The sequence below is a fragment of the Nanorana parkeri genome, unplaced genomic scaffold (genome assembly GCF_000935625.1).
Source record: "Nanorana parkeri isolate BGI_ZX_2015 unplaced genomic scaffold, ASM93562v1 scaffold143, whole genome shotgun sequence".
Lineage (NCBI taxonomy): Eukaryota > Metazoa > Chordata > Amphibia > Anura > Dicroglossidae > Nanorana > Nanorana parkeri.
The window spans coordinates 605,168-620,469 of record NW_017306411.1 but is presented as its reverse complement, the minus strand read 5'-3'; the positions used below and the strand labels follow the sequence as shown (position 1 = coordinate 620,469).

The 15,302-nt window shown below is 41.3% G+C and overlaps 1 protein-coding gene across 1 annotated transcript in view; it reads left to right on the top strand.

The window, feature by feature from the left end:
* The window catches only part of CHST10 (carbohydrate sulfotransferase 10), a 42,480-nt gene extending 36,473 nt beyond the window's left edge, over window positions 1-6,007 (top strand). Inside the window, exon 6 of the mRNA XM_018554127.1 lies at window positions 5,362-6,007. Within this exon, the coding sequence (XP_018409629.1) occupies window positions 5,362-5,899 (538 nt within the window). The 3' untranslated portion in view covers window positions 5,900-6,007. The remainder of the gene's footprint in view (window positions 1-5,361) is intronic.
* The last annotated feature ends 9,295 nt before the right edge of the window (window positions 6,008-15,302 follow it).

Sequence of the window (15,302 nt, the reverse complement as noted above, 5' to 3'; positions counted from 1 at the left end):
AAGGTAAAGTCTCCCTCATGTTCTTGAAACCACTCCTGCACAATATGAGCACCGTGGCATGGCGCATTGTGTTGTTGGAATAAGCCATCTCCATTGGGATACGCCATCACCATGATAGGATGAACTTGATCAGCAACGATACTTTGGTATGTTGTGCTACTCAGACATTGTTCCACACAAATTAAAGGGCCCAAATCATGCCAGGAAAGCATGCCCCAAACCATAACACTGCCCCCACTAGCTTGAAGGGTTGTACCCATGCATGTGGGGTGCATGCTTTCATGCTGTTTCCGCCAAATTCTCACTCTGCCATCTGCATGATGCAACTGGAAACGTGATTCATCAGACCACATGACTTTTTTCCAATGCTCGACTGTCCAATCCTTGTGTTCCTGTGTGAATTGGAGACGTTTTATCTTGTTAACTGCAGACAGCAAAGGTGTTCGAACATGCCTTCAGGCTTCCATATCCCATGCGATGCAGTGTACGGCGAAAAGTGCGTTCAGAGATCATTTGAGAGGATCCCTGATTTAAGATCTGCAGTAATTTGCTGCACTGTTGCCCTTCTGTTGTCTTGTACCAGTCTTGCCACTCTCCGTTCTGCCCTACATTGACTAGTCGCTGATGGCCACAATTCGCATGTTCAGACCCAGATTTTCGGCTGACTGTCCAGTCTTTAAACACTTTAACAATGAGCCCCTCTTGAACATTTACAGAATTCTGCTGTTTTGCTGATATTCGCTCCATGGATCCGAGCCCCAACAATCATCCCACGTTCAAAGGCTGTTAAATCGCGTTATTTACCCATATCTTCAGAAAAAAAATAACTTCTACTGTCATGTTAAACAACCTGCTTCCCTATTTAGAATGGTCTGGCCCTCTAGCAACTTCAGCGCAAAATTATAGCTAATTTGCCTACTAACGTCAGGTGGTCATAATAATCTGGCCACTCAGTGTACATCACTTCCTGCATTCCAACAACGAGGAGGAGATCAAAGGGAGATTGCTGTGCTGGTCCCGCACTCACACCGGGCACCAGAAGAGCTCGAGATCGCCAGCGGTGGCTGCGACAGAGGGGGACCCGCACTCGTATTACAAGCGATAAGGCATCTCTACAGAACGCTTAGAGATGATCAGCCAAAGCTGATTTCCCGCTCATGCGCGCCACGAAGGGTCGTTTAAAAAAGCCCACCCTCATCCATGAAGCCGCTGTCCAGCTGTTTAACAACGGCATGTAATTAAACTGCATGTTTTTCTTTAGGGGCCGGAATAAAGAAGATATACTCACCTGATCCTTGTTCCTGTGGAGTCAGTGCTCCTACAGTGTCTCTTACTAATTTGTCCACAGACAATAGTCCTGTTTTGGCTATTTTTTGCATCAAATATTGTGCTGTAACTTAACTATAATTTTTGGACAAAATATGGTTGGGTCAGTAGGAGTGAGAGTCTATTTGAGTAATGTGAGCATGCCTGACTGTATAAAACATTAGGCAAAATTGGTGTTTTCTGGTTAAGGGTAGCCAATATAATTTTGTTTGAAAAAAATACATAGTTAATTTGCTTTTTCTTTCAGGGGCATTTCCTTCAATCGAGGATATTCCAGAAAGTATTGTTCATGACCATGACAAGAATGGTCTGCCTAGGCTATCTTCATACAGTATGTCTGATGTGCATGAACGGTATGATCCTTAAGTATTGTAATAAATCATTTGTATAGTTTTTAATGTACGTTATTTGAGTGTGTAATCATTATATGATGCCATTTCTATTCAAATTTGGGTGCAGTGAATAACCATTCCACAGTATAAGTTTCTGCAGCCATTGGATGATACTTGTCTCGTTAATACTTTTTGCACAGACAACGATCAAAAGATTTGATGAAAACTTTAGATCACACCAGACACCTGAGATAATTTTTTATAGCCAAAATAAAATAAACTTACCACACATGGAGCATGGATGTTAAATATTTTAATTTTTTACATTGCTTTTAGGGGCTTCGGGGGAAATATTGGGGGTCTAAACCCCTGATGTTTCCCTTTTAAAATAGAAAAAGAGATTTAGGGCACAAAAGTCTCTTTTTCTGCAGCCCCTGTTATCAATGAACAGGAATGAGTGTTCCTGTTCATTGATAACATGAGGACATGGTATGTTTACTATACCTACAACTATGAATGAACATCAGGTGATGCAGATCACTCCCATTCATTCATAATTGAGGAAATAGTTAACATACCATGTCCTCAATTATCTACAAACACTCAGCTCTGTTTGTGCTCGCTCTCCTCTCTGACACGCTGTCACAGGAGGCTGATCGAGCGCAGCAGGGAGGTGAGCTCAGCCTCCTGTGACAGCGCTGGCTGTACCCGCCCACACAACGCTCTGCCGGACTGTGATAGGCGGCTGAGCGCTGTGGGAGGAGAGCTCAGCCTCCTGTGACAGCGCTGGCTGTCTCCGCCCACCCACCGCTTTGCCGGACTGTGATAGGCGGCTGAGCGGTGTGGGAGGAGAGACGCCGGCCGCTCACAGCGCTCTCGTCCTGCAGCGCTCGGCCGGCTGTCACTTTCTTTTCTCCCAGCTGGGACACAGAGCAGCGCCCAGCGGGGAGCAAAGAAACCAGGGATGCGCCGATGTATCGGCCGAAACATGGCTCTATTGGGCATTATGCTAAAAGTGCAATTTTCGGCCGATTATATCGGTGCATCCCTAATGATAATATCCGTGGATCTTGGGAGAATAGCATCAGTAGCAATTGGGGTGTGCATACACAATACATGCTCTGCAAGTGATGTCAGTTGAACGTTGCTGACAAAAAGGTAAATATTTCACTGTCTGTGTGCTAGGGATGCACCGATACTTTTCGAGTACCAATGTGTGCCGATACCAGTGCCGTTTTCTTGGCATTTTCATGAGAACTAACAGGGTTGTAGCAGTTGCAGCTGGGACCTGGCTCTGGCGCTCCACCACTGTCCTGAAATCATTAGTCTGTATTTATAATTGCAAGAACTTGCGCTAATGGAGAGTAAAATAATAAATGGATAAATCTAAACCCAGAACCAAAAAATTCTTATGATTTTTTTAGAAAATTATTATTATTATAGAAGGGTACGGGAAGCTGCTGGACTAAGGCACTCGGCCACTAGTATAGGATGTGTTTAAATGGTACAGCGCTAACCGTCCTTCATTGATGAATATATGAGAAATCAAAACGTTAAGATCAAAGGTTTGAAGCATACAATTGAAGAGTATATAAACTATAAAAGATGTATCTCGAAAAATCAATAAAGGATGTATCTCAAAAAATCAATAACATCTATTTATTTCACAATCCATTGTGAAATATCAATGATATGTAAAAAATGTGTGAAAAATATATGTACAAGATATATATATGAAAATATTATTATTAAACCTGTGGTAAATTATGAAAAAATGTGTCAAGTGTGGATAAATAATTATTCGAGGAAAAAATCCCCTCAAGGGAATGCACTCACCGGATCAGCTGTTGCTGAGATAGAGCTCTCCAATCAGCAAGGGAGCATGAACCTTGCTGATTGCAGAGCTATAGGTCTAGCTCTGTAGGGGGCCTGTCACACCTCTGCAATGAGACCACTGCTTCCACACAGAGCAAGGTTCCCACTGGCAGGGGACAGGCTATTCTACTCAGGCTGTGGCTGCTTTAAAAAGAAAATGAACTTTGATCACCTTTTATGTTGTGATGCATCTGGTTTGTATTTGGTTAATTTAAACTTAAAGTTCAGTTGGAGTTTAAGTAAAAATGGCATGTTACTACACAAGAAGTGACGGGAAATTTCTCCAATGGGCACATGGGGAAGCAAAAAAAAAGTAAAGAAAGGGTTAGGACCTATAAGGATAAAATTACTTTTTGTGTCCATGTTAGGGAGGTTTCTCATTTCCTGTCCTGATGGCGATTGTCAAACAGAACAGAAAGTGAGGTAGAAACGGAACACCCCAACACACTGAAAAGTTCCTCTGTTCACACCACCGCATCGCGTGCAGTACCTTTTTTTCAGCACAGCGTGGTATGATGCAGTACAATTGTCGCGCACCATGCTGTGGCTGTAGAACTGAATAAAATATAATTTGTGACAAAAACGTTTAAGTAAATGGTTCCATGCGTCGTTTTTTTCTTAAATGTATTAGCTTCTTAGTATTGATGTATATTTAAATTTCCACCTTCTTGTGTATAAAAAAAAAGCTACACATGAAGAGCTGCTGCCCCCTGTTGCTTGTGGTGTAGCGTTAGATTTTAGTATTGTTTGCAGCCCTCTCTGACATTAGCTGTGTTCTGTGCATCTCTGTTAAGCCTGAAGCTACTCACTTTGCATACGCTCATTATTGTACTTTTTTATTGTACATAGAAACTTATCCATAAAAGCATTGCAAAGAACTATGATGGTGTACACATTGCAGGAATCCAAGGCAACCATTCAGCTTTCAGATCAGTAAAAAATTATCCCTGCATTGTGTTAAAGGGACCTTTTAATGAGAGATTAATGGAGGCTGTCATTACTGAATGATAATTCCTTGGCTATCATCCTGATTCTATGTCGTCATGGTTGCCTGAGTTGCTGGCCAGAATAAGTATATAGAAAAGTAATTCGGGCACTTTTCTGACCCTTACAGCATGTTTGTTCCAGGTCGTCAGGAAACTAAGACATACTGAAGTCAGACAGCCAGGCATCAAGCATTTTCAGAAGGAGGCCTACAGTGGCAGTCCTGATGCTTCTCTCATAACAGAGTCACTTTAAGGGGTTACTTCACTTTGCACATTACTCCTGTGCTTCATTAAAAAGGCTCATTTAACTTCTGAGTGCCTTATCAACGTGCCTGAAGAAGTAACATTATACAAAAGCAAACTATGAAATTCTCCATTTCATTCTTCCTCTATTTACTGTTCTAATGATTACGGTTGCTGTATGCAATAACAGTTACTACTTCAGACATTTTGAAGAAAAGCTAGTTGCCTTGCATACATGATGATCCTTTGGGTTCAGACCTTTGAGTTGCTGACACGGAGCAAGTATTAATCTAATAAAGTCAGGAGATAGTCCTAGCTCATGATTTAGATTCCTGGTCCGTGCCTCAGGGAGTGTTAAATCCAAAGCATCATCATGGTGGCCTGTCAACTAGCAGATAGAGGTCAGTAATGCAGTCTGTGCATTGTTTTCTTGAAGGCTTGACTTTAATATGATTTTATTAGGATGCCAAGATGTTAAACTGGTGCATTACTTTGTTAATGTGTGAAGAGTTCTCTGACAATATAGTATTTAGCTGCTATAATAACCTAATGACTACTTCTTATGTTGTAATTTTTTCCTTATTCCCTACTGATTTTAGATTGAATTCATATTTCAAATTTTTTATTGTCCGCGATCCATTTGAGCGGCTTATTTCGGCCTACAAGGATAAGTTCGTACATAACCCTCGTTTTGAGCCATGGTACAAGCACAACATAGCTCCTGTCATTATCCGCAAGTACAGGAAGGATCGTTCAGAGACCATGGGGGGTCTACAGTTTCAAGACTTTGTACGATACTTGGGGGACCCAAATCGCAAGTTTCTAGATCTCCAGTTTGGGGATCATATAATACACTGGGTAACATATGTAGAACTTTGTGCACCATGTGAAATTAATTACAATGTGATTGGACATCATGAGACTCTTGAGGAAGATGCTCCATACATCCTGAAAGAAGCAGGTATAGATAGGCTGGTATCCTATCCCCCTATACCTCCAGGAATCACACGTTACAACAAGACAAAAGTGGAACATTATTTCTCTAAGGTATCAAAGAGAGACATCCGACGCCTTTATGAGAGATATGAAGGAGACTTCAAACTTTTTGGATATAAAGAGCCAACTTTCTTATTTTAACTATGTGGCGTTAACTACTGTGTGTTGAAGTTCTGCTGGTTGTCATGCTAACAAGAGGACATATAAATTTAGAAGAGTGACAGCAGAAAAAGACCATGCGGTCCATCAAGTTTGTTTTTTTAACTTTTTGTCCAAGATAACTGGATCACTTCTGTTGATGGGTTCTCTATGATGACAGTTTGCACTTGGTCCACTTGCACTGATTCACTAGTTTTATGGGGTTGAAGGTTGTTTTTTGTGGAACCACCTCGGAATTCCATAAGGAACAAATTAACTGTGAACAACCAATCTTTTTGTTTACAGCTTAAACGTATTAGCAATATACACTGTAGGACATTTAGTGCTGTTTGCATTGTCACAGCAGCCAACTGGAAATGGGCATTTTTGTGTTTTGTAATGTGCCATTCAAGAAGAGCCACTAATCCGAACACTAAAACTTTCAGTTAAAGAAATGTATTATCTTGTACAAATATCTATGACATTACAAGGTTTATGATGACTAAATTGTATGAAACTTTGTAATAGTATTCATGAACTGGACTGTCTTACTTCTGGTTCTATACTCAAAAAGTAAATCCTATATAAATCTAATGGTTTTACCATGCTAAATGGAACCTTCACCTGCGCTGAAGACCAAACCATTGTGCAACGCTGCTGCTGCTTTTCGCTTACTATAGAACCAGAACAACAATGTGTTCATGTGCCGTCCTACTGTATAAGGTATACCTGATACTGCACCTTATTTACATCTAATGGTATTCTATCGGTTCTTTTATATTAGCATTAGTGCGATCAAATAGAAACAGTAGGAAAAACTGATGTTGCTTAAAGTGATAATAAAGTCAAAATGTTTTTAAGCTATTTCCAATGCTGATGAAATCACTTACAATAAATGCTGCCCCTTCATTTTTAAACATTTTTAGTTTCCTGCAGAATCAGCTGGTCCCCTGAGCACTGGCCCTGACATCTTGTTTTGGGGTGGCTCCTTTCCCTTGCAGGGTCCTATGGAGCCACCCTTGTTTGTGCTAGTAAGTGGTGTGTGTCTCTACAAAGGCACAGACATAGCAAGGCAATCCCGTCCTCTGTCCCCCCTACTCCCTCTTCCTTTCTCCAAGCTATTAGACTGACTACTCCCTTGAGATCTTGTACTGGACAGGATGTTTAGGGAACCGGGGCTGAGGGAGTTAGCTGTTCACAAACATGATGACTGTAATTGCTTGGGCACAAATGTCAAAAAATACTTTGCTGGGCGATGTATTTGTTTTAATCTGGATACATTATTGAAAAAAGGTTTGAGCATTTAATACTACTTTTAAAGTGTATGTGAAGTAATTCACCAAAGCAAATCCTATTACTGTCCTTTAAAGTAAGCCAAATAAAGCATAATTGTTTGTTTTGAAGTGTGCACATACCTTTTAGAGAGCCTTTTTTTGGTGTGGGCAGCATATCTGCTAAGACGGACAGGGAGCATGGTCCTATGCTGCATAGGTGGGCCAATGTCGGGTTGCAAATAAATCGAAAAAAGGAGGAATTATGAAAGTTAACATATACACTTTAGAATTGATTTTCACAAATGTGTGTTGTAAGTTTGGATACACTTTAAAGTAACCCTGTTACTATAGTGTGCTTTTAAAAATTAGCCATACCTCTAAAAGAAGTGTTAAAATAGCCTTTCCTGCTGCCTGCACCACCAATTGACTCTCTAGTCCTTAGAAAGTTCCTGCTGAAGTCTGCAGGCACTTCCAGGAGTGACGATCTCTATGATCCACCACACTCGTTTCTCCTGCTGACCGATACCCATTACAAAATTCTGTAGTGACATGGAGGTCAGAGGAAGGAAGTAGTGAGAGCTGTGGGATACTACAGAGATCGGCACTCCCGGAAGAGTCAGAAAACTTCTGAGGACCAGGGTGGCATACGGGGACGTAGGTGGCAGGAAAGGTGAGTATTTACACCACAGTTTTGGCACTCTGGCTATGGTACAGCTACAAATCCCATCTTACCTCTCCCTTTGGAACTCATGTCTGTGACTATCAGGCCTGTAATGCTTCGTGAGACCTGTAGTTCCACAAAAGCTGGAGTGCTGATGTTCCCTACCCCTGTTTTTTTACAGGTATGGCTTACTTTTAATAGCTTGCTAAAGTGATTTTGTCTAGTTAATATGGAGGGTCCCCATCTCTCTTTTAAAGCAACACTGAGTGTAATATATGGGTTAGCTTTTATTATTTGGCCTGGGAAACTCTAATGGATAAACACTTCTTAAAGGTACTTAATAGTTCTACGTACTGCAGCTTCAATCCTATGTTCAGTGGTGCTTTAGAGCCAGTGTAGAAACAATTGTACTCCATTAGGAGTAACACTGTTTGAGGACAAAAAAAAAAGTGGGCTGCTTTTAGGGGTTGGTGTGGTCAACATGAAAACAAAGGACTGCATTTAAATCCTTTTTTTTGTAATACATGAGAAAATATTGATGAACTGACTTTTGTAAAATGACTTGATGTAGTGTGGGTAGAAAGAGGGGAAACCCTAAAATAAAAGGATATTCAGCCATGGCTTAATATGTTATATTGCGTATTGGGTGTCTTTCTAAATGTCTTCTATTAAAATCGCATATAATAATTTCCTATTTATTCACAGGGGATTATCATTTTTCAATTCTCAATTTGTTACAATGGACTACACTCCTTTGTATAATGAGTTGCATAGCATTCAAAATGCTCTTGAAAAATTAGCTGTAAGGTCTTATGAATACTTTCAGCGTTTTATAGAAAGGCTTCTGCCTGATTTGCCAGAAGGCAGATTTGTGCTTGGAGAAAGAAATGCATGTAAAATGTCAGACAACACACACTTGAGGCTTAAAGTGTACCTGTGCACAGACTATGGACATTAAATTTTTTACACATTCTTAATAAGCTGTAAAAGAGCTTCTAGCCCTCACTGACATTTCTAGATGCTTGTAAGGTGGAGTAGTTCATTTTCAAATATCATAACAGAGACGAAGTTAGGTTTTTAGTGCGTTTTAGAACTTTAGAAACATATGATTTATGTCTCAATTAGAAGGCTGAGAGGCTGCCAAGATTCAGGTGCAACAGAAAGTAATAGCTAAAGATTTTTGTACTTCTATAGACTTTTTTTTTTGCGCACGGTTATAGCTACAGAGGTGGATGGGGGCTTGATTAAAAGGAACTTACTGCTTGTTCAAAATATGCAAATACTTTAATGTGCATGGTATTGGCAGATGTTCACTTTTCTTATAGTAAACCACAACTTGAAGATCTAAATCTACAGCCATTTTTGGATTAAAGCTGCAAACGTCTCTCGACTTTGGGGGCAAAAATATTAATACATGAACTGGCAGGTTAGAGTGTCTGCCCTAATTCCCCCACCCCTGAGATGGGCAGTGTTGGCACTACTCCTCCACCCTCTCAAATAATATAAACATGAACATTTTCTATTTTTAGGGAGCTCTTACCACATTGGTACAAAGGTAAGTCAGATTGTTCGTGCAATACTGACCACCCGCATCTATGGAAGGACAGTTTTACATAATAATGCCAGATATTGGTTGACCAGCAATAATATGTCATGTGTTGAGGTGCTTGGGAGAATCCCAAATATTAGTCATGCAATCTTTTTGGTTACATGCACAGTTTGCTTGGCCCAAATACTGTAACATACAGGGACTGGGCCAACTTGGAACCAGACTCAGGCAGCAAAGTTTTTGTTGACAGCCTAACTTTCTAGTCTAGAATGGACTTTAAAGTGGGCCTGAACTTAAGGATGAAGATTTGCCATCTCTTGTTTACACTACTTTACAAAGGAAAATATTGAATATTTCCTGAATGGCTGGTCAGATCAACTGAACTCCAGCAGTGTACTAAGCCCACCAGGACTATTGGGTACCTGGAAGTGCTCAGTACTAGATTTACTTTTACCATAAGGGATACTGTTTTATGTATAGCTGAGAAACCATTTCCTGGTGTATTTTTTGTATATCAAATAACTGCCCCTGGTGGAATGGAAGAGACACTTGGTAACTGTGAACCGAGAGGGTTAATCTTCTAGGGGGGTTATCAAATGTCTTGATGGTCATCTGATCATCTTTTGGACCCCTAGAAGATCTGTCTTCTCTAGGCAGTATCTACACATGTGTAACAGTAGTGGCACTATTGATAAGTTATAAATGAAATGTAAATGACAGTAAACACTACGAATAATATCATATGCTCATTTAGAACTCAGACATGCTTAGAGCCCATAATGAGCTATGTGTGCATAACATTTTATTCAACCTTTTTGCTGCCAGGCCATGTTCCACCTTCAGGTAGCAATTTGTAAAATACCCCCCCTTCTCCCCAATACATTTTCTAAAAGCACTGGACAACAGAATAAAAAGATGGTGCTACTGATGTTGTAGGTCCCATGATAGTTGTGCAAATGTTTATCAAAACAATATTTTCAATAAAAATACATTAATACAAATCATTGTTAGCACACACAACATAACTTCCAAGGTTCCCAACAAATCCAAAAGAGAAAAATATTGAATTAATAACTAACAAATATTTGTAAATTTATGAATTGTCTTTTTGTGAAACTGGAAATCGAAGGTACGCAAAACTGTAAATAAGCACTGTGCACTAGAAATCTGGTGGTTGGCTTCACACCTATGCTTTGTCTGTCCATTGGTGTACATTGCAATAAACTAGGCATGCACCGATACAGAGTACTAGTACTCACCAAAATGCTCCCGATACAGGAATTTCTGGTATCAAGAAGCCGGGCGGCGAGTCATTACACCCTGCCCGGCTTCCTGATTGGCCGAGAAGCTGGCTCCATGCTCCCTGGTGATGAGGGAGCATGGAGTCGGCTTCCCGGCCAATCAGGAAATGGCCTGGCTTCCTGATTGGTCTGGAAGCTGGTCACTCAGGAACTTGGGCTGTGAGTCATGACCCATCCCCCGGCTTCCTGACTGGCCAAAAAGCTGGCTCCATGCTTCCTCGTCACCTAGTTCGCTTTCAGGTCATGGGAGGACATATACTAACCTCACCGTGACCCAAAGCTCAGTAGCCTGCTATATACTGAGAGTGCCGCAGCCGAGATGGATCCCGTCAATACTGTCAAGATCCACCCAGCTGGCTGATTGACAGCGTGCTCTGCCTATCTGGAGGCAGATCCAGCTGTGCCCGCCCCCTCCCTGTCCGTTCCCCCAGTCAGCGCTGACCGGGAAGTGAGTGAGCAATGGTATGTGTTCACTCACTTCTCGATCTATAGAGCCGGCGTGTGACAATTTCAATGTCACACATCGGCTCTAACTATGAGGATGAGGGTAAATCACTCAACTCATAGTTCTCCTTTAACCCTTTCAGTGCCACGAATGTAAATACAAAGTGTTTTAGCATGACCCTTTAACCCCTTCTCGACCATTGAACAGATTATACCGTCACGATCAGATTATACCGTTGCGATCATTCAGTTCATTAACGACAGGTGATGGGATAATCCCGTCATGCAGTACAATGAGTGCTGGTCGGTAAAGGGACTAGCGCTCATTGAGTTACTACTGTTGATGGGTCCAAGGCAGACCCTCAACAGCAGATTAGGTGAACACAGCTTTTTGATCACAGCAAGAGCTGATCGCTGTGATTACAGAACCGTGACAGCCACAGAGCCGGCAACAGCTCACTGTGTTGTGCAGCTGAGCGCCAGCTGTGTGTTACAAACTGATACAAAGTATCTCAGAGGAGAATACTGTATTCTGCTCAGAGATACGAAGTATCAGAGCCCCTGTAAATAAAAAAGAACCCCTTTTAGTGCCCTCCTACTTTAAAAAAATAAAGTTTAATAAAAAAATAAGAAGAAAATATAGTGCCGAGGAGGCTATTGATAGGCTAGGAGACAAACATACCACATTCTAAGATTGTTCCACAATAAAATTGTATTTCACTCCTTTTTTTTTGTGTGACCTGTAACTCCCAAAATAAACTTAAATCCCAAACATATATGCCCTATAAATAAGGACAAATAAAAGAATGTTTTATGAATTACTGTCTGTTAGCTACACTAATTATTACTGCCAAAACTGAGAAAAAAGGTTTTGGGTTTTTGTATTTTTTTTAAAATAAAAATAAATAAATTATATATGCATATGTCACATCAAATTAAAGCGCATTTTGTTCTTTTAAAAAAATGGTATATGATGTGTGTAGGTGCAATGCATGAGGAAAATGGAAATCATGGTTAAGCAAACGCATAACAAAATCCTGCTGGGTATAGCAGACGGAGGTCAGTTTACATTTCTTCAAATGACTACCAGCTTTCTACTGGAAGTGATTTGGGTGGATTTACACATCCATGAGTCCCACAACATGCTGCATTCTGCTTTCCCTCCACTACCCCTTCCATATGGACTTCAGGATGGTGCCATCTATTGATATAGGCACCCCAATAAACATTGCTAACGTGCGCTGCAGTGCAGTTTTAGGATCTCTACCTTTTGGAGACTATAGGGAAGTTTGAGTCTATTGTAATTTTAGAGGATGGGGGGAAAATAAACACTGGCTTGCAGAGTACAACATTTGGGGTGCAGTCTTAGCCAGAACTACAGGGTTAGTCGGACGGGTTGGGGTAGTAAGTTTCAAAGGGTTGGAGAGACTCTTGAGAAGTCCTGGAGGCGAGCATGGGAGGAGTTGAAGAGGGAGCTAAAGAGCAGGGAGTCTTGGGAGGTGGAGTGCATGGTTAGGGTGTGTTAGGTTAATGTGATGCATCACTGGGGGGATAACTAGCATGAAAAATGGAAATGAAAAGGCCCCCTATTCCTCTTTATAGGTCTTTAGTTATCACTAGCAGGAGCAAGGAGGTCTCAATTCCCCTACATCGCTCTACAGTTATCACTAGAAGGATCACTAGCAGGAGCAAGGAGGTCTCAATTCCCCTACATCGCTCTACAGTTATCACTAGAAGGATCACTAGCAGGAGCAAGGAGGTCTCAATTCCCCTACATCGCTCTACAGTTATCACTAGAAGGATCACTAGCTAGAGCAAGGAGGTCCTGATTCCCCTACATCGATCTATAGTCATCACTAGAGGATCACTAGCAGGAGCAAGGAGGTCCCAATTCCCCTACATCGCTCTACAGTTATCACTAGAAGGACCTCTAGCAAGAGCAAGGAGATCCTGATTCCCCTACAATCGATCTATAGTTATCACTAGAGGGATCACTAGCAGGGAGCAAGGAGGTCCTGATTCCCCTACATTGATCTATAGTTATCACTAGAGGGATCACTAGCAGGGAGCAAGGAGGTCCTGATTCCCCTACATCGATCTATAGTTATCACTAAAGGGATCACTAGCAGGAGCAAGGAGGTCCTGATTCCCCTACATCGATCTATAGTTATCACTAGAGAGATCACTAGCAGGAGCAAGGAGGTCCTGATTACACTACATTGATCTATAGTTATCACTAGAGGGATCTCTAGCAGGGAGCAAGGAGGTCCTGATTCCCCTACATCGATCTATAGTTATCACTAGAGGGATCACTAGCAGGAGCAAGGAGGTCCTGATTCCCCTACATCGATCTATAGTTATCACTAGGGGGATCACTAGCAGGGAGCAAGGAGGTCCTGATTCCTCTATATAGATTTCAGTTAGACCTAATTTAGAATACTGTTCTGGATATCTCACATACAAAAAGATAAGGCGAAACGAGTCCAGAGACAGGCAATAAATATGGTAGAAGGCCTGAGGGCTAAAACGTATAAAGAGAAACTGCAGGAACTTAATATGTAAAGAAAGAAAGGAAAGGGGGACATAACTGAGACTTTTTAATACATTAAAGTAGGGCTGGTAATGATTACAATTAATCAAATTTTTTTTAAATCGATTAATTATAACGCACATACAGATCCAACTACAGTGGCCTATACACATACAGCACAGCAATGAAGTAATAAAATGAACCAGCACGTTATTATTCTCACGTGCCCCACTCAATATGGCCGCTGCTTGAGTGGGGCAACTCAGAATAATAACGTGTTGGATTAGTGTGATCCTAGTTCATTTTATGACTTCATTGCTGTGCTGTATGTGTATAGGCCAATGCCTTGGCTGGCACTCGTGCAGAAAGTTTCTTGGGCAAACTCACCGGCCCAAGTGGTTCCGTCGGCTAACTAAGGGGGGAGGAGTCCGGTGACGTCACGGACATCGACGTCAACGGACTCCTCCCCCCTGCCCTTCTCTAGCAGTCACAGACATCGACGTCACCGGACTCCCCTTCCGTTCGTTAGCTGACGGAGCCACTTGGGGAAGGGGGAGGAGTCCAGTGACGTCGATGTCCGTGACGTCGCCGGATCGCCGACGGGACTCCCGGAAGCCGGCGGAGAGGTGAGTGTTTTCATTAGCGATCAAAATCATTTTAATCGATCAAAAAGTTTAACGATTAATCGAGAAATTAATCTTTAATTTCCACAGCCCTTCATTAAAGCTGTGAATAAGGTTCAGGAGGGCAGTATTTTCAATATGAAGCTAAGATCAGGAACACAGGGACATGACCTCAAACTAACAGAAAAAAAAAGTTCAAAACTAACCTTGAAAAGTATTTTTTTTTACAGAGAGTAGTTGATGCTTAATACAGGCTTCGAGCAGAGGTAGTAAGTCAGTCAACTTTAAGTGAATTTAAGCAAGCTTAAAAAAAAACATAGATCTACCACAGATAAAAAGTAAAAAGAAAAAGAAAAGGGGGCAGACTCAATGGGCCACGGGCTTTTTCTGCCTTGGTCTTCTATGTTTTCTGGTAATAGTGATTTATGTTCTGCAGTGCCACCCAGTGGACCCCTATAGTTATTACAAAAAGGAATGCATTTTCTGTAGCGTTGTAAGTTTCAGTGATACCATATTGATGTTTAAAGGGTAAACAGCAGTCAGTCAATAAACTCTAAAGCCATCTTTGTAAAGTGTGTAAATATCGTAGCCTATTTAATGTCCCATCTAGTCATAATTTCAGGTGACTAATGAAATTATCTATAAAAGGTTTTCAATCCCCACTGCTCATTTCTGTGACTGATGCAGCATTTCTTCAAGCCAGAACACATTTTTTTAGTGGAGAGGGAGGAGAACACCTGCTGTTTGTGTCCCCAGATTCACCCTCTCTTTATTTGTCCTACTGACTGTTATCACTAAAAGTGGAAACAAATTGGGTTGTCATCAGAACAGAAATTGATGTGAAATTGCACAATAGTTCTGGTGGTCCTGCTGACCACTAGAGATTTCCCTCACTTTGGAATTTGTTGTAGCTATCAGACAGGAAGAGAAGGGAAATATCTCCAAGGGACACAGATTGACCAATTCTACTTTGAGTTAGAACCTCTGTCAGGGCTTTTTTTTGTAATTGCTATTGGTGTCCTCT